Here is a 25771-nt window from a genome sequence, read left to right as displayed (position 1 = left end):
AATTACAGTCAATTCCATAATAAAGAAAGTGGAAGCAAATGTTTGTGTCCTAGTATAATGACTACCGATTTATAAATGGTATTAGCATATAATATTAACTGTATTTCGTGAAAAATAAATATTATCTTATTTTATATTGATCCATGTTTCAATTAACTTTCATTTCTTGATACTTTCTCCTTTTGACTCTGAGAAAAAGCAAATGGAAGAATATCGTTATAATCATTCGTTCAATGATTAAATTATATTCAATTTGATATACAATAAATCAAATTTACTAACATTTCGTGTTAAAAAGAACATATTAAAACACCATTGTACATACTACTTTCATCGTCATTTATATATATATATATATATGTATATATTATTCACACACAGGTAAATAATTTGTCATAATCTAGCCAAGAAAGTATGGTTGTATAAGTTCATTCTGGCAGCAAAATACACGTTCGCAGTAATGGAACGTTTCTTTGTGTATATAATTGTATATTGATTCGTATAATTTTGTACGAAGATAGTCATTATTTATTCACTTTCTACTAGATCCTTTTCATTTACTAATCTCGTGTCGTTTAAAAAAAATTATCTTTTTATAAATTTAACTTCATAGGTGATGACAAATGCAATCCATCATGGCATGTAGTTTTTATACTTACAGCGTATAAGTTTTTTATAACATTATCTACCTAAATTATTGTCATCATCACGAGACGTGTAGAAGTTAATTAATGTATCGACGTAACAGCCGAACACTAAATATATAACAAGTAGAATTATATCTAAATCACTCACATTCAACATACCATTAGCCACATAAAAACATTTAGCTATAGCCTGTATAACTTCAACAATGCCCCTTTATTCATCGATTAAATTTCTTCTTAGGTTGCAAGTATAACATGATATTTCGGAGATTAACTTAATCTCGATAAAATCATAAATCTACAAAACGTCTGTTCTATAGAACAAAATACATATTTCTTTTGACAGTTGCAAATGCAAACTACATACAAATTCTGAATGCGATTACATAGTAATATAACACAGGAGATCATATAAAATTGTACGTTTGTATATTATATAAAACAAGACGAGAGACGTTTACAACAATTGTAAATTGTATCTTTGTAATTTTAACCGTTGATTAATAAAAAAAAAAAAGAAAAAAAAGAAAAGAAAAGGGAATCCTGTCAAACGAAGATGTTACAGTTTGATATTTTTTTTTTCTTTTTAAATACTGACGAGAAAATATCGAAGTGTTATCCAACTGCATGGAAATTATCCACCAAAGGTCGAATTATTTTCATTGCTAGCAATACAAACAGCATCCTTAAGCGCATCAAATAATATTTCGATAAACGAATTGAAACTGAAATATTGTAAACAAAAGAAAAAAAATAATTCAGTGCAAATATTATTCATCGTTTCCTTTACAAAAAAAAAAGACGATCGAAACAATACGAATAATACCGGCTAATCAAAAGTACAGGATTCGTCATTCGATACGTAAAAACCATTACGTAAAACTTGAGAACAATTTATTATTTATAAATTATAAAACTTCTTTGATGATTAATTTTTCTTAAAATTAATTTTAATTCTTAGAAAGAAAAATTAACACAGAACTGTGTATGAGCCATATTATTTCATGGGGGGCGCATCGTTTTTTAAACAGCATTGTATATTTATGATTATTATTATTCGATAAGAGAAAGCAACTTTAGGCTGAAGCAACGTGAATTAAAAACTTATACAACGTGTCATAATTATGGACTCTTTCAATTCCTAATTCGCAGCTTATCACTGTTTCAGCCCAAGATTACTTAACGTTTGTTTCAACACGCGTAGTAATTGTGCACGCAGAAAAAAATGACTCTTATACACGTGTAATAATCGTCGCGTCAGAAAATTTAACGAAACATTTCCAATCTTTTAAAGACCATATCATTCGTTTGCTAAAAATTTATAAGAGCCATTTTCCTTGATAATGTGCAAAAAACACTTCCACTCGGACCAAATAGACCCTAGGTATTATGACTTGCATTCTCTAGTATTTGCCAATACTATCACTTTGGTTAAATCCGTTCTTGGTAACTACGCATAAAGCATGGAAGTGGGCTGAATGTTAATTCCACACACGAGTATTTCACTTAATTAAATGCAGCTCGCTATGGACATAACTTTATATAATTGCCTATTTTCATACGGGGAATTATATCATTCAACAAAATACTAAAGAACGTATGTCAAAAAATATTTAAATATGTCCACTATAAATAAATCGTGCGCGTGCGCACAACGAGATTCTTAAATAAAATATTAATAACAAACCTAGTACGTTTCAGGCAAGGCTATATTTGTTCCATTTCGGGTAGAAATTTTTATCGATCGAATTCGATGTTATCCTTTGTAAAAAAATCTCGGGAAGAAAAATAACGTGAAAGGGTCGTCGTCGTCGTCGCGAATGAGATTACGATAATTTCGATATACTTTCTGGATCCGTATGCAAATTTTTGATCGATAAAAATGTGCGTGTTCGATATTTTATGCGATCGTAATATCGAACACGACATATTGTTTTTTTTTTCTTTCTTTTTTTTAACAAAGCGTGTTTTTAAAAGTCGTAAACGATTACCAATCGACGGTTTTTTTGTTTTTCTTTTTTATAACGGACATAAAGAGCAATGAACATAGTTCTACCACATGGTGCGATATTGAGCAGTTTGCACTTGATAACGTCACACTGAGGCAACTTTGTGTAATGAATAACACTGCATATACTTCCATTCACACACGCGCGCGCGTTGCTCTGCGTACCACAAGAGTCTAATAATTTACAATCACTACTTAAGTTTGATACTTCGAATCTGTCTGTGCAACGTGATTAATCAGCCGCTCAGACAGGAGTGTAGTTTCCTTTCGGTTTGTAAAATATCTCACCACGCACGATGCGTCTTACGATCTCGGATAACAGAAGGCGTTTCTCTTTCTTGATTTTCTTAAGTATGCCTCGGTTCTCTTGCGCGCGCCGTGAAAGGTACGGTAATACTTCTTTGACTGGACCGTAGGGAATATATTTATACGCCGAATATCCGGATTGACCTGAAATTTAGCAACGGTACGTGGATCGTGTTAAAAATCTTTGCACATGCGTGATAATACGCTACGTGCCAAAATCAACCCTTTTCGCTTCACTGCAACCCAAATTGGTTTGACGGTGTTTATCATATATTTCATATATTTCATATATTTCATATATCATATATCATATATCATATATCCTATATCCAATACGGGGCATCTTATGCAGAGCGATTGACGTCTAGCTACCCGTAGTAGCGAAAGGGTTAAGTACCATTCACCCACGAGAAGAAGACACAGCGTGATTGCATCCCCACTCCCGCTGCAGTCCGCTGACTCGCAGGCATTGGTCGAGAACGGTGACGAGGCTCGACGACAGTCGATCAGCGGACAGCAACTGGAGCGGGGATATAAACACGCTGTGCCTTGTACTCGCCGAAGGACGACACAACAACAACATTAGCGCGTAACGTATTTATATTTTGCACGCGATTAATTCGTGTCGTTAAGTAGAAAAAAAGTTTTATACCTAATGGGAACGTTATGTAATCGCACATTCCCAGTAATTGACCGAAGCAGATTACTTTATCTTCAGGTGAGATTCCTATTTCCTTCATTCTGAACAAACATAAATTATCGTTTCAAATTTATCGAACAAGGCAGCGATAAGTATTTTTTTCTTTTTTTTCAGTCATTTACATACTTTTCAATCGCAAAGCGTACTGTATCCTCGTTATGGGATGCGACCATAATTCCAATTTTTTTAGGATCCTCGCCTTTATCTTTGTACTGTTTCATCCGCCTCAAGCACTCCATGAGCGTCTTATGATAGGACTCGGTTGTAGCGTCGTACGAAGGATTCGTCGGATCGGGATAGCCCATAGCTGCCGCTCTTGCTCGCTCCTACGCGAACCATTCAATATTTTAATGAATTCGAAAGAATCAATTTGTAGTTTGGTTGAACGAATGGAAAGCGTTACCTGCTCGATGTAAGCGCCGCGAACAAGCTTAGCTCCGAAGTAGAAGTTCTGACGTTGAGCTTGTTCGAGATCCGTTTTCACCTCGTTATATGCTTCTTGCAAGTACGTCTGGTAGGTATTAAAGACCACGGCCTATGGAGTAGACCATTGGGATTCAGAAATCATTCACTGAAAATTTATTAAGTGATAACGGCATATCTATGATAATAAAATTGTTACCTTATCTGTATTGTACTTGCGCATCATTTCCAACGTTAATCGTGAAATCGCTGGTTGGAAATACGTTTGCTCTGCGTCTATCATTATACGCACATTTAATTTATCGGCCACCTGCAACACAAGTCACCAATTCTGTCTCCGTTGACAAACAAAGTAATCTTATTATATTAAATCTTTGGGAAAGACCTGTCGTTTTTACGTATCGCGATGATATTTACACGATTTCATTTTTCTAGTTTCCATCAGTGAATATACCAAAACAACTTTTCACACTGCACACATTTATATACTTATAAATTTGATCCTAGAATACTCTGGTATGTATCGTCCTTCCACATCCCCACTCCAGTTGCAGCCCGCTGATTGGCTGTCACCGTTCTCGACCAATGCCTGAGTCAGCGGACTGCAGCAGGAGTGGGGATGTAAACATGCTGCGTCTTCTTGTGGAAGAACGGTACAAACAATTAACTTCGTCGATTAAAAACATTTACTTGCAAACTAATCATCGCATAAAAAACAAAGTTTCGACTAATAAACGTCACTTGGTATTTACGTAACAATTAGCTTGTAATATATTGCCTCTTTCGTCGAGATACGAGGGTCATCTTTTCGGATCGTCGAATAAAAAAAACTATCAAGATACGCGGGGTCAAAAATTAATTATAATTACCGAGATAACGTTCGACGAATAATGATGAAAATTTTGCGTAAAAAATCCATACGAGTAGATACTTAAATGTTATTGCTGCGTAAATTAATTTCGTGACAGTAAGTTATCGTTACAAGCGAATGTGACAAATGGTATCTCCGTAGTAATGAATAATGTTGAAAAGCGGGATACGATCACTCGTTTACGGAAGAAACCGACTACAATCGTGTCGAATGTTTCCAATCGTGAAACATTATCTTTCTTGCTCGAAAGTCTACTGTTCGACCAACTACAGTGATTCTACGCTACAGACAATTCGGTTGAACAAAAGATTTCGTGTAATCCTTACTGGATGAGAGAAGGATTGAAAAGTTTGTTGCAGTATCGCCCTTCCACGAGACGTAAGCACAGAGTGTTTACATCCCCACTCCAGTTGCAGTCCGCTGACTCACAGGTATTGGTCGAAAACAGCCAATCAGCGGACTGCAGCAAGAGTGGGGGATGCAAACACGCGGTGCCTCCTTCTCGTGGAAGGACGATAGAGTCAAAGGTACAAAGCGAGGAAACTGCATATTTTTCTGCCAAAGTCTGTATCAAAAGAAAGATATTTTAAAAGATGTCTTGAATGTTTATCATAAAAAATTGCCCCACAATAAAAATATGTGCGCAATGGTTAACGACTGGTCCGAACATGGAATAAATAAATTGTCTGAGTTTTGTATTAGTATAACACTGTATAGAGCGAGAAAAATGACAGAACTTTCCCACAGACCTAATATTTGTCATCATGAAGGCACTGACAATGCAGCTGAAACTGTTAGAGGCTTCCAGTCGTAAGCCGTTATCCTTTTGAAAAATGATTTCAACGGATTCGCCTAGCATTGTAACTATGGTTCATCAGAGGTCCGAGAAAGCGCTAATACTGACATTGACAATGTCTAATATACTTCTTTTATTTTATTTTTATATATCCGTACCGCGACTATATTATTCAGACGTCTTATCATGTTCCTGAACATTTCTTCCTCCTTTGATGTGAGCTGTGACATCAACCTCACCATCTTTCCCGTTTTAATATCTGGTACTTGGAACGTTTCGCTGAGTTCATAATTTTCGTCCAGAATACCACTCCATGGGAACAAGTGAATAACACTGGAATCAGAAAAGTGTGTTTCTTAATGACAAATCTTGGCTTTAGATTGAACCAATGAACTTTCACCCTTCCTTGGTAAATCACCAAAGGTTGAACAATTCAAAAAGACTTATATCAACTTTAATTATCTGTTAGTAGAGCTAGATTTAAGTCAGATAGCATTGGACATGAGAGTACCATAAAACGTATTTAGAAAGACGATCTACGTTTATGTATGCTATGAAATAGAACTGGTAAGGGATTTTATTGTATATAATTAACAGATTCTCATAAATTACCCCTCTTTATCCGATTGGATTTTTTGAAGGAACTTTTGTACTGGCGCTGCGTCTTTAATGTGTGCTTCTTCGAATTTCTTCATAAAATCGTCTGGTTTTGCGTGATGAGTCAAGACGGCCCCCTCACCGCCAACAACATCAGACATGTACTGTCGTGCTCGCATAATTACTTCTGATAATTGTAGCTGAAAAATGATCAAACATATACGTTGGTTACATAACCGTCCAGCACATTTAATTCTTCTTAATGATTATGTGTCTTCAGAGTATTTAGACAGAAAAAAAAATATGTACGTACCAAAAGCTGTGGTCGACCAAGTGCTGTTAATTTAATGGCAGTGAAACCAACACCCATCGAGGCACCTGCGGGACAATAAAGAAGGCTTAGAAGAATAATTATTTAAGTCGAGCGAAATTTATATTAAAGGAACTTTGTACAAATTGGATTGGAAAAATAAGCTTTTTTCTGCATTTTTTACAACAGAAACCATAAAACTTTTTACTCGTCGTTCGAGAATACAAATTTTCTTTTAAGTAGAAAATCATAAAAATTGTACAAGTTATTTAATAACACATTCGATCTATTTAAAAGAACGGATCCAAATGGCTGATACGATATCTCGAGTTCTAATTTAAACTGAATCATCGGGAGACGTGCCTTTATCACCGGAACTAGACATATTAAGACTCGATCTGATTTTGATTTCTAGAGACCAAAATAAAACGAAAATCAAGAATATAAATTTCTTGATTGAGGCTTCATTAAAAAGTTATTAAAAAATTAAATTAAAAAATTTCAAATTATTTTTGATCGCGGGACTCAATTGCAATCATTTTTGGTGAATACACATACCCCTGAAATCCGACCCATTTTCGAGAAAAAAATTCGAGGTGTGAAATTTTTCGAAAAAATTAAAAAATTTCAAATCACACTAAAAAAATTATATTTATTTGCAGGGATCAATTACAAACGTTTTTGGTCATTAGACATACCCTCGAAATTGTCCCTCTTTTGGAGAAAAAAATTCGAGAAGGTATGAAATTTTTCGAAAAAATTAAAAAATTTTAAATCGTTCTGGAAAAATTATTTTCGGTTACGTGGGTCAACAATTTTTTTTGTTATCGAATGTGGTATTTAATAATAATTTTACTTAATTTTTTTTTTTTAAATTAAAATTTTTAAAATTAACATTAGTATCTTTTACTCAAAAAACTTGCGTGTATTCTCGAAATATGAATAAACGAGCAAGCAGAAGTCGGTTTTCTTGCAAAAAATGCGGAAGAAGAGTTTACCAAAGGCCGTGAGGAAGGGATAAGGAGATTTTTTTGGTCTTACCAGGACAGGAAACAACTTGAAAATTAGTGGTAATTGACATCGTAGAAAATGTCAAGTTCAATGAGTCATTGTCGTCCGCTGAAAAATTAACGACAATTCACGATACCGTTTTATAATGCAATCACCGTACACTTTCGAGCTTCGATTGTAAGTAAACAAAGTCTAGTCGTCGTTATCTGGGCACTCGAGAACGTGTTAGATTGTTGTTAAAAGTTCCCAAGCTCGTAGAAATTTCCGCGGTGACGAAACACCACCGCGGTAATAATTTACAAGCGGTGATAAATTAATATTATTCGTGCGAATAGTAAATTTTTCCGGTGGTCACCGAGCACCGTTATGTCACGTTATTTGGGCGGTTAGCAGAAAACAAGATACCCTAGAGGAGATATTTATAGACGATATACGTTCGCGCGTTCTTGTCTTGCAAAATTTCCAAAGTTTATCAGCTAAAAATTTGGTCCGAGACACCGGAGACGGAGACGGAACCGTATTTACGGTGGAAAAAAGAAAAAAAAATTTCTTAAAATTCGAGCGACAAATACGAACGCTCGAAGAGAAAATGGACGTGTCTCGGACGCAAGAAAATAGAAATTCGTTTCAATGTTACACGGTTGCTTATTAGCACGAGCGAAAGGTATATTTTTCATGTTTATTGTCGGTTACCAAGCGTCTTGTTAGGCTCTGTGGTCATTGTAGGTTTTCTAGGAACGTGGTCGCTATCTAATTTTAATTTCACTCGAGATGCAGCTATTCGAGAACGTTGCTTTAACTATCCAAAACTAAGTTTTGGTGCTGCTTTAGAATATTCGAGAATATGATTCTCGCGTGGTTCCCACATACATACACGTCTGGATACTAATCTTGGACACAACGAGCTCTCATGCACCGATTAAGACTCGGTTCCCATTAGCACGGTGTTAAAACTACTCGAGTTGTGAATTTGTCATTAAAATATTCCAAATTTCACTGTGCTCGATACAAAGACTTGGACGAATATTCTTATTCGATATTTGACCAATTCGTTTGAGACAATTGTGTACAAGTATAGCAACAGTAACGTTTGAGAATACTTGGAAATAAAATGGTGAGATTTATATAGAAAAAGTTTAATTACGAGTGGAACTTCACCACAGAGAATACAACCAGATTCTTAGTCATCGTACGTGAATGAAATTTTTCCGACTCCGTCTACGACATATTCGATCAATCATTGGACCGTTTACCCGCATTATTACCGCTTGATATCAAATTCTCTACACCGAATAATTAAAGTTAAAGTGATTTATGAAGGAGCCGATAAACCGTTACTCGCGATAAGCGCTAATCTCGAGAATTAATAACGTTAACTACACATGCGAAATTTATGTGACACGCTTGTCAAAAAAACCTAGACACAATCATCCAGAAAAGAAAAAATGAACTTGTTGACAGTAATAAAACTCGTCGATTGCTAATCGTTAGACAGTTTTCGCGGTATCGAGGCTTCCCAATGGAAACTTTTCAGACAATTCGTGTCACGAATTTTAGGATATTTTATAAACGTAGACTTGAACCAAATCTGGCTGATTCTTGGGAAAAGAATAATCTCTTGTAAAATTTGCGAATTAAAATTTCCCTCGTTAGAAACAGGAATCAACCGCTTCTTTTCCTATTGTATCGACGGGTAGCGTGCGTGCAAGTTTCTGCGCAGATGTAAGAAACCAAAATGGTGGGGGTAACTAATCGTTATAGCGGGCTCGACTCCTCGATGACCTCGAACAGCCAGTTGAATTCGATTCGACTGCAGTTTACTTTCTAGCCCTCTTTGCTCGTTACACGCTTCGATTCAAATTTTTCCTATCTCTGACGGGTGACCAACGAGTCCGAAACAGTTCGATGCCAAGCAGTCGCTGCGAAATTCAATCGTTTCGAAAGTCAAGCTCCCCCACGATATCACGTGGAGATGAATTTCTAATTATTTGTACGGAGATGTATCGTTCGTTCTGCACGATGTAAACTCACCCGCGACGGATTCCAGGCATCTGATAAATATGTCCATGTTACGCTCGCAGGAAGCCTCGTTCAGGTAAAAATACGTCCTCGCCGAGGACACTTTGTATCGACGATCGGCGAACGGTTTCGCGACATGGTACTTTTTCAGCGGACCTTCCCTCTTCTCGTCCCCTGCTTCTGACACGGAAGCTCTGCAATCAACATTCATCCGTGTTATTACACGCGTATACATATTATAAAATTATCTTATTGTCTCAGAGGGTTAAGTCTGGGTTAGGTTTCTTCGGGGGAAAAAAGAAGTCGTTTGAAAATTTGCTACATCGTTTCCTAATGAATCGGAAAACATAAGGATCGTCAGCATTGTCGAAAAAATTATATAATTAATAACCGAAACGTAGAGTCGCATTTTGAAATAATCTTATCGCTGGCAAAGTTTGCCCAGTAGTTTGACCCTCTGACGACAGGAGGCTAGGGTCACTTTTTCAGCATCTGTTCCAAGTCCAGTTACGCCAGACACGTTTCACCCCAGCGCCCCCACCGCTCCTATTGCGATACCACGCTCGACTATACACGCTGGAGCGCCGAATACAAACGTATTTCCAGCGGAAAATTTGTGTATTATCTTTTTATTTACGTCCATGCGAGCGGGCCAGCAAAAATCTTCGCGCCTTTGTTTTTCTACGACTGGGAAAGGTGGGGGGAGAAGCGGAAAGGGCTCCTCGGAATTCTGTAGATTATGAGTCTGCGTTCACGTGTGAACACAGGGAAGATAAAGAAGTAGCGTGGTGTCACGTGACGAGCGTATGGCGCGGACTTCCGATTGGCGGAACGGCGTCGAGAATGTGGCATTTTTACCAATCGACTCACCCGTGCCCGGATTTTGTCAATCGGAAAATTTCGCGCCTCGCGACAATGTTTTTGCTCCCGTGACACACACGTGAATGTCACGTGGTCGCACTTTCAACACGTGGTACGTCGCTCGTCACGTGCTCGTGCACGTCTCACGTACATGACTCATGCACGGATTCATGGGATTTTCACTGATTCGCGCGAGAACGGAAGACGCGATAAAAGTAAATATATTTCTTCAAAAAGTAATCAATTATTTACGACGAATACCATCGATTCTTAAATAGGTCGAATAATTTACACATATTTGCAACTTTTTTAATGCATTTGAAATTATCGCGTGATCGTTTGCAAAATAATTTAATAATTTTTTAAAGCGATATATTTTTCTTTGTGCGTTAAGTCATGTGCGTGAGACGTGCACGAACACGTGACAAGTGTCACACCACGTGTCGAAACGCGCGTCAAATCACGACGGTTCATTCACGCGTGTGTTTTCTGGGGGCGAAAACATTGTCACGTGGTGCGAAATTTCCCGACCGACAATTGGTGAGAATACCAGAGCCTCAAGGCCGTCTCCGCCAATCGGATCGCGAGTCTTTCGATCGGTCGTAAGACACGGGTGACTCACGATTGGTAAAATGTGGCGCTGCCGTTGTCGTTCCACCAATCGTACGATTCCTGTCGCGTCACGATACGCAACCTTTTCGCCCCCTTCGTTAGTGTACACGTGTACCCGTAGGGGGAACACGTGCAACATTCTGGGCTCTGCTTCGCGAACCACAGAATCGTGCGTGCTTACATGAGAAAATCGAACAGAAAATTGTGTCGCGTCCGAACGTTTTGGAAATCCGTCGATCTACAATTATATTGTAATGCGTCGTTTAAATTGGTGTCTTTATGCCAAAGACATTTACACAATTAGAAGTATTAGATAAATCTAGTAAATTCGAATCTACCGATACTTCTTCTTCTTCTACATCTATACAAAAAGTGAATCAACTTTTTAATTGTGTAAACACGTGGCAAATATCATCGTAGTTTGGACTGGTAACAACGTGAAATCCACGTGCACTCAGTTACTCGACATTGGGCAAAATTTAATCAAACGAACAATTCACGATTATGATGAAACGGATAATCTCGGATATCGCGATAGATTAAAGATTAAAGATTAAATAAATCGCTGATGTCCACGACGATCAACGTCGAAGATACGTCGATTTATTTGACGAATTAAAACTATTATAACATACTGTATTTCACGACGTTCCGCTTCCTCCTGCGAAATATCCTCTTCGACGGAGTAATCTAGGATTGGTTTTACACCAAACTGTCGTAACCTATCCAGGACAGGAGTGATCTGCACCTCGTCTTCTCCGGCGACAAAGTGACCGTAAAATGTAGCCTTCATAAGCTTCGTGAAAAGCCTCTCGCCAAACACCTGCTTGGCGATTTTCATCAGCTGAAACAAACGAAATGATACCTTCTTTTCAAATCCACTAAACGAATTTCCTTATAACACTTAAAAAGTACACAGCAAAAATGATTAGGAAAGTGATCAGAGAAAAATTTTAATAGGAGTTTCTAGAGGCCAAAATAACACGAAAATCAAGAATACTGATTTGTAATTTTTGAATTTCATTTTTTAATAACTTTTTAACGAAGCCTCCTAAAAAAAAAAAAATAATAATAATAAAAGAACGAAAACATTGATACCATTCGTTTTGTACATATGTATATTCTGCGAAACTATTACATGGAAAAGGTACATAACCACGAATACCATTGAGCCATTATTCAATCTGTAATTAGTTTAAAAAAACCGCGAACATAAAATTGACGCAAATGTACAGATAAAAATACGAAATCGTACGATGGTAAAATAAAGTTTAAGTATTTTTCGCAAGAATTCGTTACATACCGATTACGCAATACCGACACGAAACCACACTGCATGGTTGGATTTACTATAATCGTTTTTGCAATTACGTTACGCTTTAATGTTGTCGCATAAAACTGGATCTTTTCAGTTCCCGGATTTATTTTATTTTGTGAACTCGGTTACGTTGTAGGTAAAACTTATAAATAATATTTGAAACGTCTCCCATTCTAGACACAATTGATCTTGGAATTTGTTAACCAAAATATGCGAGCAGTCTTTGCGTATACGATCGTCGTAATTTACGATCGAAGAAATGAAATGTTCCTCTTTTCTCGACAGTTGTTACACCGAACGTTACTTTCTATTTGCATATGCAAATTATTACGTCAATCTACGCACGTATAACGCATCGTAAAACGTCATAATAAATATCTTCTAAACTCGTCTTATTAACAGCTTGCTTGTAATCAAACAGCAACTATTTATCGTCCAATTGCAATTTTCCTTCGATTTAAAAGGTCTTTAATTTAATTTTCTCATGATTCCGTATTATTTGCCCTTCGTAACGTGCACGAAATGCAACTTCTTACCAAGATTCCACTTATGCGAATTTCTCGGAAATATAGTCGCCTAACAATGTATCGTATTACGAGCATCGATAACAACCAGTAAATGCATACTACGTTCATTCTATTTATATTATTTATCGTTCTCTATTTTAACTTCCTATTCTACAAATTACACGTTAGAATTATGATTCATTTTATGACTATTTTGATGGATTTTTATTCCCTTGTCGTTCGATAACGATCAATTGTCGAATCCATCGATCATTAATTATGCGAAAGAGGGCAGCACCTGATCAACCGTGAAAAGTACGCGCGGAAACAGCACAATTCTAATCGCGATCGAAACCGCTCCAACAATCGAACAAATTAAAAATTTCACATTTGTAAATATTTAATAGATTCCCTCCTCTTGTTTTTTTTTTTTTTTATTTATAAAAAATTATAATAACGATTTCCTTTTTCTTTTACGAGGTTAATGAATTTAGCAAATTACGTTAAAGGTTATATTAAAGCCCCGTAGCGAACGATAGAATAATTTAAAGAATAATCAATTGAAATAAACAGAACAACAAAGGAACGTAATTAATTCCGAGTCTTGAAATAGAACGATCGATCGTTATGATGCAAACACCAAAGGGTTCGTAATTACGAACACGTTTCCTCTTCATTGATTCGATCTTCGTGGGTTTCACGAAATAATTCGTTGCAATCGTAGAAATCAAGCGTTAAAGGGGAAATTTCGACTTGTCTTGTATCTAATCTCTAATTGTTTTCGGCCTTTATGGCGACACCGCTATTATTAAATTGTTCGTCGATCGAAATTTTCATTCGCGATCGCGTTCATAAAAGCAAACAATCTTCTCGACACGTTTACACGTATTTTTGTTTCTTTCTATTTTTAGGTTAATCGCGCCTATTTTTAGGTTAATTTTGGTACGTAAAGAATCGTGCACGTATTACGTATGTACAAATAAACGTATTATTCGTACTAATGGACAATATTTACAGATAAACAAACTCGTACGACGGCTAATATTTATATAACCATGATGATAACAGTATTATGAAAATTAATATAGTTTGCCAACGTTATATATGCTTACAGATAAGTTCGTAATAAGCAAACAGTCGCGGAAGTAGCAAGGGTAATATTGTAAGCTGTATCTATGTACACTGTTATCAAGAATCACGGAATTATGGCATTGTACATTAAGATTTAGAAGAATGAAAACATTTTGATTTACATTCACATTCGTTCACAGCATATAAAACATTCTTGCTTTAACGTGATCTACGTTATTCTACATTGTTCTACTAATCTACCAATAATCCGACAGTATTGACCAGAGACATCGGTGGTTCGTTTCAGAACTAAGTATTTCAGTTTTGTACGAACGTTTGAATCGGCAACGAATTATACGGAAATTAGAATCGGAAAACGATTAATGAAATTATTTTCTAGTGAATTAAGTAGACACGACATCTGCTACACGGTTTTTAGAAAATTTTATGAAAATTCAATTCGTAAACTTTAAAGTATCGTTGGACGGTTAAGCGTCGAACTAACCTAAGTTTGTCGATTGCACGAAGAACGTCGTGCTTCGAGGTTTAGTTAATATTTTCAAACGTAATTTTAGGAAACGATCCCACGAGCTTCATCGGAAATTTTCGTAGACTAGAAAAAAGTGTCGAGAAACACCTTTCTGAAGAGTATTCGACGAAAAGGGGATAACGATCGTGCACGAATGTGTGCACAAGTGGACGGTTCGTCGAATCCAAGAATACTCGACGTTACAATCGATTTCTACGCCGAACACAGAAGCTAACTTCACGCTGGGACGTCCACCCGATCGAGAATATTGATTTAAAGGAAGGGATCCGTTATTAGATAATTATTTAACAATGAATATAAAACGTTGTGTGCGTCGTACTGGTTGTAAATGTACTAGGAAAAGTAGAATCGTATGTAAGTATCTGTCTACCTACGGTCGACGTCCGGAGAATCGAGTACGCGCTGTATCGATTCGCAGCATCGGATTCTCTGACCTGTATTCGCAGAACTGAACTAGCAATTCATGGTAATCCCAACCGTTGGACGAATCGAATGCTTAGATTGCAGACTCCCTTCGCGATACACAACAATGGAGAATCATAGGTGTACGATTTCGCTGATAAACATTTCCGACGCGAGCGCAACGCTCGATTCCGACAACACAACAACTCCCATTCAACAAACGTTCTTTCGGAACTCTCTGCCCCGACATACGTAACCTTTTAACACTTTCGCTGCCGGATACAAACCGTATACATAATATTCTGCAGAAGTGAAATATCGATTTCGGACCATTGTGGGCTACATAACCTAAAATTTGTTTCATTACATGTTTCCGTAACCTTGTTAGAATTCACAAATTCTATTTTTGTTCCCCTCAACGACTTGGGAATTAATTTTTCTAGTGTCGTAATGGTGAATCCTATCACCGACAGGTGACGTGGCAGTCGAAGTGTTAAATATGGTCATTCGTTGCGAGAACTAGTAGAGAGACGATTCGAATAATATTTCGATTTTCAGCAAAATTAATTTCTTAACCTATTTTGATGGAAATCGAATGAAATTGAACATTTTATCCTCTCCAGCACAGACGTACAAAATGTGGGTACTTGATCATTTGCGAGGAGATGCAAAGTTCAACGAATACGTTTGTTATACTTAATAGTTAACGAGCACTTAACACGTTCGGTATCGTACGCCTCAATGTAATATACTGACACCGGCAATTTACAACCGGTTCTCATACCAGACGTTAATCTTATTTGGCCTATTTTTTATGTAATGTTAATGAAACCGGATAATTCGTCCTACCGAGAAACGCTCCACGATCAGAAATATACTATGTCGTTCAAGATCATTGAACAAACTTTCGATCGGGCGTACCTTGCGTAATATTAATCTATATATATAAAATTTATTGTATATAAATTGTCGATTACATATTAATATATAAATTATATATTCGACAAACCCATAAATAATTATATATTATCAGACTCTTAATATATTTTAATAGATGTATATAGACCTCAAGATTAATAGATACATATATATTATATATTAAATATGTATTTAATATTAATATTAATATTTCGTTGGAATTTATTAATTGATCGTGCAACAAACAAATTACTGGTACTGGAATTCATTCAAAGGGATTATCGTAATGTCGACGACCTTGAAACGTAAAATATAATTGGGAAAAAACAGTCGACGCTTATCATTTAACATTTGCCCCTTGAAAAATTCTAACGAAGCCAGAAATATTCTAGATATTCGAGATGAGACACCTTCTAGTATAACTCTAACGATACTAATATCTATCCTCAAGGATTCTCACCGCATGCATACGGTAGAATCAATAAAATTCTACAACATTGATCCTCCCGCGAGATTAACATTTAGCATAATTAACCCTTATTGGCTGTACGAGGCTTCTTACTCTATAATTTACCGTGGATAAATTCCTCGAGTCATTCCGTGTATCTACAGAAGTGTTTATTATGGTAATACGATAGTAAAAAGTTCGCTAGATACAGCAACTTTCTTGGTGATACATATACTATTAGGCGTTTTCTTATCGCCCACGACGACCTTATTCCTCTTTAATATCATCGTGTATGCAAGAAAAATACCATATACAGGTTAATCGGCCACCCTTGGAAAAATTTTAATGAGGGATTCCAAAGGCCAAAATAATACGAGGCTTCGTTAAAAAGTTATTAACAATTAAATTCAAAAATTTCAAATCGTTTTGGAAAAATTATTTTCGGTTACGGGGATCAATTACAATCATTTTTGGTGAATACACATACCTCCGAAATCATGCGTATTTTCGAGAAAAAAATTCAGTACGAGCGGAACTTTGAATGTTAATAACTTTTCCACGAAGCCTCCGTCAAGAAATTGGTATTCTTGATTTTCGTCTTATTTTGGCCTCTAGAATCCCTCATTGAAATTTCTCCTAAATAAAAGGAAACGAATCGTTCGATGCTAATTGCAGAAACTGGGAAACAATTTGTCTATTATATCCTGGATCGACAATTAGCCGTGGTTATTTCCGTTTACCACCGATAAAGAATGCATAATACAATCGATTATTAGTAACGATGAATGATAATTCGTTGCATCGGGTTATCTTTTACGAGCAACAATTGATTCTAAATAGTATGCGTGGTGAACTATGCGGCCAGCATGTTCAGAGATAAGCAGATATACATATGATACAAGATATTCATATATTCGTTAATTGGAATTGTATAAATACGATCGCAATTCGAAAGTCTTATATTGCTAATAAGATATAAATTGTACTATATCGTCGAGGATGACGAATCCAAACCCGATAAACGTTTATTGCTTCGACGTCGTTTTGCACTATCTCTACGAGAGAGAAAACAGGAAACTCTCACGAATAGTTTTTTTTCTTCCCTCACTACGACATTTAAACTCTCATCGAGCTACGAACTTTTAACGATTAGACAAATATTAACACGTTCGATGATCTTCGTCTAGACAGACACTCGACATTTGTTCGAATTACAGCGTCGAATATAGAAATGTTCGATAATTTAATTACCTCTTATTTTACAGCATTATTAATTAACAGTGACCATTGTTGCTCTATATTATATTATTTCTTTAAAACGATTTTTAATGATCAACGATAATCAGTTAATATTGTTCCACGAAAGTTTGCTATTCCAGAAATTCTCTGAACCTACTATCTGTAAAGTAATTTCGGATGAACTGGTCGACCTTGAGACTACTATCACGTGTCGTTTCGCTCGAATTCAATGAAGAACACCGGGGTCCCCTTTCTCTTTCTTTCATTACATCTGCGTATATACAACGGATCAACCATAAATCGTCACCTAATCCAGCAAATATTTTCGTGTCGTAGAATTAACCTTTCCAGGACGGTTGCATAACGCGTACAGCTTATTATACCTTGCAGCACCGTTGGAAATCGATCGATCGATCGATCGCAACACGTACCGCGGAATTCAATTGCAATTAATATTTAAATAATTAAAATCCTCCTTCTATATGTTACTAGCGCGATATTCATTCGGTGATCTTATGTACAGGGTGTCCAAAAAGGTTGGGACCAAACTTATACCGTGTGTTATTAAAATCAAATACATAAAAAAAGTTCGTATAAGTATACATATAAATATATGCATACAGGGTGTTCGGCCAACCCTGGGAAAAATTTTAATAGGTGATTCTAGAGGCCAAAATAAGACGAAAATCAAGAATAGTAATTTTTTAATTGAGGCTTCGTTAAAAAGTTATTAACGTTTATAGTTGCGCCTGTGAGACGGCAACCGTGCGCGCTGCACACTTTAACTTTAAACGTTAATAACTTTTTAACGAAGCCTCCATCATCAAATTGGTATTCTTGATTTTCGTCTTATTTTGATCTCTAGAATTCCCCATTAAAATTTTTCCCAAGGTTGGCCGAACACTCTGTATATAATATACGCATAAACAGATACACGCTGTATTAGATTGTAAAATAGCTTATCAAAATTCATTGAACGGATCAAATTGGTAATTAAATAGAAAACCGTTATCAGGTTTTACCGAAAATTCCGAGTGATCGTGATCGATAAAGAAATAAAAATGAAACGTACGAATTAAGATCCGTTAATATATCGATATTTGTTCGTATTTAAGATTCAGATCTAGATTGGAGGATAACTTACGGTTTAATATCACTTAAGATATATCGATCTGTGGCGCGCGTGGAATTTTCATTATCTGGTCACGTTCATTTTCGAGATACGAAGCAAATTATTCGGACTTAAAAATGTTCGGAAAAAAAAAAAGGTAGAATTTTGCAATTCTTGGTAGAATGACTGGGCGCGCGAACGAATCGATACTCGTTCCCTTGTATCAATTACCTGTTCGTTTTTAAGCGCGGAACCGCTCTCGTGGTTCGATCGGTATTGAACGACCCAGCTGTAGACGACGTAATGTTTATGGAAAGATTTCGAAACAGTGCAATATCGTCTGGCAACTGTCTGAACAACCAGTTCCACGACGTAACGGTCTACAGTTCACTTTTGAGTTGGCCTTTCAGGGTTACACAGTCTGGGTTAGGTGCACTGAACGCACCAATGCAACGACGCACTAACTTTCGCTATACCTATCTCTATTCCACACATTTTCACCTAGCGCCGGCGCTATTCGCCTCCTACGATCTTCGAAAACTACAGTAGACTATAAAACCGGAGATATCCTTGCAAAACCAATTTTTCTAACCATCATCAGTATCGCTGAAAAAATTATTTTTAGTTGCGATGCTAAATTACAATCATTTTCGGTGAATACACATACCCCCGAAATCCTACCCATTTTCGAGAAAAAAATTCGAGTAGGTACTGAAACTTTTGGACGAAATTAAAAAATGTCAAATCATACTAAAAAAATCATATTTAGTTACAGGGGTCAATTACAAGCATTTTTGGTGAATAGACATAACCCTGAATTCTTGCCCACTTTCGAGAAAAAAATTCGAGTAGGTGTGAAATTTTTCGACGGAAAAAAAAAATTTCAAATCGTTTTGGAAAAATTATTTTCGGTTGCGGGGGTCAATTAAAATAATTTTTGGTGAATAGACCTACCCCCGAAATCCTACCCACTTTCTAGAAAAAAATTCAGTAGGGGCGGAACTTTAATCGTTAATAACTTTTTAACGAAGTCTCCATCAACAAATTAGCATTAACAGTCTCGTTCGTCTACTATTATATTATAAACAATTCTTGTAAAAAAAGCTCGCGTAACGTAGCAGATACGCCCGACTAACAGCGAGAGACTGCGACTCGAGTTGCACTTCAAAAATCAATAATAATCAATACGGCGGCACGGTTTAGACGTTCGACGTAGGAAATGAATCATGCAGCCTTATGCTACGTGCGTACACATATACTTGACAAATTTTCGTTACGTATAACAATACGTACAATGGTAGCAACAATAAAATAAATGGACGGAATTAACAACAGGATTTTTACACCTACGCGTTTCGATCGATATACCCAAAGTAACGCATAGTATATGGGTGCAGCAAAGAAACAAACTTTTGTTATTTCAAATATGTGTTTTCTACTGTTGGAATACAAATGTTCAAATTTGTCCATTTTTACATATTTCAACAAAAAAAAAAAAGAAACAAAAAGTGCATTTACATTTTTAAGTGCATCTTTGAGACGCTAGAAATGAAAATTTTATTTAGAGCTTGCCAGAAAGCAAACAAGTGCTAACCTCTTCTTTAAATTAAATGTCGTACATTTTTGCAGTTTTTTACATAGTATTTTTAATGAAATGTTTGCTTGAAATGTTCGTTTGTATCGAACAATCGACAAAATACGACGAAAGTCACTTGTAATGTTTATAAACAGTTCTTGACTCGTTTCAAGTGTGTTTGCAAACGTGCTCTTGTAGATAAACACCTGCGATAGCTTGACAGTGTTTATCAACAAATTTATACGACATAGAAATCTCGATCAGATTTGCCAGGTAGACGAACAGACAGTTATTAAGCTTTCCGATCGAACAGACACGCGACACGACAATATTTTACAAAAGTATGAATATTTTAAAACTACTATCTTGTTTAGAAAAACCATTGAAAAACAGGAACTGTCGTAAACACCAATAATACTATCCTAATGGTGGACAATGAAATTATTGAAAATTACGTAATTGGACTACGTTTCCTCCAAGAACATTTATGAAGTATTTGATATATTTCTTTAGATCACAAAAGATATTGAATTAAACTTCAAAATTGCGTCATTCTGAATCCAATGCCCCGCCCCACACACACTCTTCAAATTTCTGTTAACTGTAAACCATAATACAAGGGTTACGTATATAATTACATTTTATAAAAATACATAGCAGTATTATTAAAATTTAAAAATAAAACAATTTATTAAAAACTGCAATTATTCTATGAATAAATATACGATAAATTACTATACGATTTTCATATTATACTCGTACATAATTATGAATTCTCATTTTTATATTACATAAAGTGAAATCTAAAATACTTCAAGAATAAATTTTGCGTTCGTTTTGATTCTTTTTACGAAAGCTTGGGGAAATAATTTTGTGGAAAAAGTTGAATTTCGAACGCGAAACCTGTATTGTTAAATGACGCGCGCATCTTGCACGAATGAACGTAAAAAAAAAAAGACCAGAAGTGGGAATAAAAAAAAAATTGATAAATATCAAAGTCTAGGAAGCACGGTAAAACGATGGATTTTTTTTTATAATCATTTCGACCGATCATTCCTAGAAAGTTACGTAATTGGTTGGTATAAGTTTGCGACAAAATTGCTAGGTCGATTCAATGTACATATTAAGCATTACTAAAATCAATAACGCGGCGTGCCACGTCGTCATACATACAAATCGAGTACGAGTACCAATGCTCTTAATAAAAAGTCACTGTCCTGTCTACCGATTAATACAAAAAATTTATATCCCCCGAGAAATCCAAGCTAACGAACCGTTTTCTGGCTGTCGGGATTTCCAAGCGAAACGTTTCGTATCCATTACATACTATCAACGTTGCTTCCGATCCGACACATTTCTTTCAACGTGTACACGTACGTGCCGTGTAATTAACAAACAAAAACCACGCACGACTTCCGCCTGGCGGAATCGCGAATAACACAAATCTTATCAATGTAATCCTAACGACAGATTCATTGCTCTGAAACCTACATTTTCACATTACCGTTTATTACTATACTATCCACCGTAACGCTTAAACAATGGCGAGGATCACGATTTTACAAATTATTGCTACTCGAGTTACGCATATGTCACTCGTATTACGAAACCGTTATTGATTTACCACAAAAAGGTTTTGATAATGAGATTAGTATCGAAAAACCAATTTCTCTTTTTCTTTTTTTTTTGCTTCATAAAAATACACGCTACAAAGGGTTTTTGATTTATTTTTGAATCGACGAATCGACAGTTGGAGAATACGATTACTGAATCTTGAACATAAGAAAACGACCAAGATTAAAAAATGAAACGGTTTGGTCGATCAACGGTAAAGTCGAACAACCTACAAGAATCTCTATGAAAACGATATTGGCACTTATGTTGATTCTATACGATTGCTTGACACGAATCTTAATGGAAAAGACGAAATCTTTTAGGATAACCTTCTCCAGTGTCGTAGTAGCCGGCAGGAAAAACGTATGGACACGGTACACGCAAGAATAAACGTGATACATTTTCATGCGATTTGGAAAATGTATTACGAGGAAAACGAAGGATCGTATCGTTTATGAGAAATATACCGGATATAATTTTCGTATAACGTCATCGTGTACGGCATATAGGTACATACATATATGAACTGATGGGAACTTACCGTCATATTGTTCTCTGCGATATACCCGATCGAACATAGTTGATAAACGACGTAAGCACGAAGAAGCTCTTTCGTGGTTTTGCTTTTGAAAGCTGCTACGGGATTGTTAAACTTCAAATCCAAGGGGTCGATCTGTCGTGGAACCGGCTTCACGTTAGCAGTAGCGCCGGTGTATTCACGTTCGTGCACCTGCACCAACTGCACCGATGGCTTCGTTACGTTCTCGAGAAACCCGACGGGAAGTGGCACACACTTCCTTAGCTTTTTACCGGCACTACAACGCGGCACCGTTCTCAAAAACGCCATACCTTGCCGTCGCGTGTCTAACGTAAGAAATGTCAGCAACGAGACGCTGCACTTATTAAAATGAATCGTAACCTGTCTAACGCTGAAAAGTTTCCTTAAAATGTTTACTGAGAAACAAACGAATTAATATGCTTCGATTTATACCACTGGTAAAACGTATCTATCGAATAAGGCTATTTTCTCAGTGACAAAACGGGGTAAATCCAACCTGCCACGATCGAGTCGGAGACCCCAATACCAATAGAGATATCTCGTCAAAGCTTAGGCCGAATTGCAAGGTGGGGTACTCGTAGACATCCAGCGACGTACGAGTCAAGCGCTTACCTCCCGACCCTACTCTTTATAACATCGAATCTAATCGAAAGATCGAGTCGAAGGCCACTTTAAAAAAGGTACGAATTTTTCCATCCAGTCCCTTTTTCATTTTGTTATAAATATTACGCGGCAAATTAAATTTCAATTGGCATACGTTGCCCCAATTACTATACCGCAACAATAGGTACCGGGGCTCTGATTGGTCCACCGCAGAGGCGTGTTCGGATTCCTCGGCCTGACTGGTCGGTTAAATTTTGGGAAATGCCAATAACTGCGCCCTGGTACACTGCGCACAGTGGCGCAAAACGCATTCCACATTCCCCTGAACCATATCCAATAATTTTATTTTATAGGTTGTAACATATATTCTAATAATCGATTGCTTAAAATGCAACTAAACTTTTCCGAATAACATTTTATGTATATATTTTTTCCATTTTCCTGCTTTTAAATAATTATAGATTGTGCAACAATTGTAATGAATAATTAAATCGTCTTGAACAGTAAACATCGTTTATAAATATTCTGTAAAGAAAACTATTATTTATTTCTGATATCTTTAATTTGCATGTATCCCAATATCGTAAAAATATATTCCAATCGTATCGTCGCGTTTTTAATCGATTTTCACATAGTTGCATAATCGCAATATATAAAATCTAACAACCAAGATGCAAGATTGTTTTCAATATTCTTTTAATCGACTGTTTAAAAAGAAATCACTTGATAGATAATTTAACCATAATTTAAACAGAAATTACTCGTTTAAGCCAATATGTTATTTCCATTTTTGTTCGTTACTTCTATGTACAGATATAATATTCATGTTAATTTTTAATCTGAGCTCTTTTTACATTATACAATCGATAAAAGCACTTTGTTCAAATGGACGTAACAATGTTTAAAACAATTGTTTTCTACAGCATGCATCTAAAAATATTTAAAATCTACAGATATACTTTATATAATGTGCATGCATGAAAAAGTATCGTCATTAGAAGCGTAGTTATTTATGATTATTACAAATTTTGAAACAGTTTACTTCGACTCACGCTTCAAGTGATTCTAAAAGGGTTATCCCAAGATTATTATAGTATATTATTTGAATATTATTACGAGTATCCCGACATAATTCAGTGAAATTTCATTGTACATCCTTAAATCATGATGATCGTTTGAAAATTTAAAAAAATGAAAATAGCTTCGTCGAGTGATTTGCATTATCACATGTTATCCCTAGAATTTCTGCTTCTTTATCATGCGCATCGCGCGTAGTATGTTACTGTACGTTCAATTAAATTTGTAACCTCGAAACGTGTATTCAGAAAGTTGCATATCGAACAAAATATTTCAAAAAGTACTATAAATGTTGGAAGTATATGTCGATTTGATTATTTTTCAGAATATAGATTGCCTTTTCTTCTTACCTATATAACATTTATAACCAATACTGGTAAAAGTAAAATAGTGTTTGCCAAACTATTCGTTATAAATATTCTTAACGTGTATTATTTTCATCGTTATATTGTAACGTACATACATTTAATGCGACATTTTAATCCATTTAAAGGGCCAGCTGTTTTTACAAATTAAAGAAAATGGATAACTCGATAAAATTGATTATTCATAGAGGCAACACAATTTTCGACAGTGTTATTGTTACACCTTATTCTGCAATTAGATACGAACAAAAATTACGAGAAAAGAACGTTATAGATCGAACGGATGCTAATATAAATAAATGTAACGAAAATAATATTGTAGAAATAAATAGAATTCGTTTAAATAAAAGAGGATATAGTGCTTATCTTCTATCAGCGTATGTTGTAACAATAATAAAGTCACAGACGTATCGTAGAGCTGTGTTTAGAAAATTGTCACAATATTTAGCGTACAAGTTTTCGAATAACATAAATTTAGCGATAATCTTAATGAAATTACGTACACCAAAGAAACAATTCTTAGATTACAATTGGTAAATTTTCATTGCGGTCTTGTATCCATAACACATGAAACAATATGTAACAATATGTAACGATATATACTTTAATTGCTTCAGGAATGAAAGGATAACACGGATGGCATTAGAAAGGAAAGAAATCAATCATGCTATGTCTTGTTTATCTACTTTAGGTGGAGCCTTCTCTGCTTTAGGAGACAAATTTCAACATTGCGTACGTAAATGCATGAACTTGCTCAGCTATTTATGTTTTGATTAAAGATAGGCTTGATACAACCGATATTAACAAATTACAGATTGCATTTTCTTTTCAAATAAATAATAATATGCTTCTAAAATGATGTAATAACATAAATTCACGAGTAACGTATTTTTACACAGGCAGAAGTAGCAAGAAAAATTTCTACAAAGCAGTTTATATTAGCACTCCGCCTCGAAGATCCTCTTATGGTCGCTCGTTGTAAATTATATATTGCTTTAAGTTTAATTCAGCAAGGGCAGTTAAAAATTTCAAGAAACATAGTAAGAAGTATTTATAAATTTTCAATCGAAAAAAATGATACTCGGTTGCAAAATATGTGTTTAGGTATATGGGCTAAACTCAGATATTGTTATTCAATGCGAAAAAAACAACAAACATCTATAGTAATAATCAAATAGGCAATCTTAACGAAACTTAAAATTAGGTAAATTATGTTCGGTATTTATGTTGAAAAAATAAATGAAATGTACTTT

The 25771-nt window shown here is 35.7% G+C and overlaps 2 protein-coding genes across 7 annotated transcripts; one reads left to right on the top strand and one right to left on the bottom strand.

Moving 5' to 3' along the window:
* Positions 1 to 439: 439 nt before the first annotated feature.
* LOC122396264 (proline dehydrogenase 1, mitochondrial) lies at positions 440 to 22958 on the bottom strand. 6 transcript variants are annotated; one of them, XM_043394489.1, is made up of 11 exons: positions 22456 to 22958; positions 11797 to 12005; positions 9697 to 9882; positions 6662 to 6746; positions 6364 to 6548; positions 5910 to 6084; positions 4284 to 4394; positions 4065 to 4196; positions 3788 to 3987; positions 3614 to 3702; positions 440 to 3105 (listed from the first exon to the last, which is right to left on the bottom strand). In XM_043394489.1, exons 1-11 carry the CDS (start codon positions 22759 to 22761, stop codon positions 2900 to 2902), a joined length of 1884 nt encoding a protein of 627 aa, XP_043250424.1. In that variant the 5' UTR covers positions 22762 to 22958; the 3' UTR covers positions 440 to 2899. The 6 variants fall into 6 exon arrangements, with proteins under 6 accessions (XP_043250424.1, XP_043250425.1, XP_043250426.1 ...); XM_043394490.1 differs by having other exon boundaries at positions 6662 to 6726; positions 9701 to 9882; positions 22456 to 22957; XM_043394491.1 differs by lacking the exon at positions 22456 to 22958 and adding an exon at positions 14239 to 14299 and having other exon boundaries at positions 6662 to 6726; positions 9701 to 9882.
* A 1403-nt stretch (positions 22959 to 24361) lies between these two features.
* On the top strand, positions 24362 to 25706 carry LOC122396302 (uncharacterized protein F58A4.6). Its single transcript, XM_043394572.1, has 3 exons — positions 24362 to 25051; positions 25136 to 25250; positions 25418 to 25706. Exons 1-3 carry the CDS (start codon positions 24675 to 24677, stop codon positions 25694 to 25696), a joined length of 771 nt encoding a protein of 256 aa, XP_043250507.1. The 5' UTR covers positions 24362 to 24674; the 3' UTR covers positions 25697 to 25706.
* Positions 25707 to 25771: the final 65 nt, after the last annotated feature.

This window comes from Colletes gigas, unplaced genomic scaffold, assembly GCF_013123115.1.
Source record: "Colletes gigas isolate AHSC1104 unplaced genomic scaffold, ASM1312311v1 Colletes_gigas_Sc00007, whole genome shotgun sequence".
NCBI lineage: Eukaryota > Metazoa > Arthropoda > Insecta > Hymenoptera > Colletidae > Colletes > Colletes gigas.
The sequence above is the reverse complement of the archived record's forward strand: the minus strand, read 5'-3'. Positions and strand labels throughout refer to the sequence as shown.

Coding starts and splice junctions, on each gene's coding strand:
- LOC122396264 (XM_043394489.1), bottom strand. CDS start 22,761: ATGGCGTTTTTGAGAACGGTGCCGCGTTGTAGTGCCGGTAAAAAGCTA. Junction 12,006..22,455: donor TCGCAGAGAACAATATGACG/GTAAGTTCCCAT, acceptor CGTTTGTTTCAG/CTGATGAAAATCGCCAAGCA. Junction 3,703..3,787: donor GTACGCTTTGCGATTGAAAA/GTATGTAAATGA, acceptor ATGTTTGTTCAG/AATGAAGGAAATAGGAATCT.
- LOC122396302 (XM_043394572.1), top strand. CDS start 24,675: ATGGATAACTCGATAAAATTGATTATTCATAGAGGCAACACAATTTTC. Junction 25,052..25,135: donor CAATTCTTAGATTACAATTG/GTAAATTTTCAT, acceptor TAATTGCTTCAG/GAATGAAAGGATAACACGGA. Junction 25,251..25,417: donor GAGACAAATTTCAACATTGC/GTACGTAAATGC, acceptor ATTTTTACACAG/GCAGAAGTAGCAAGAAAAAT.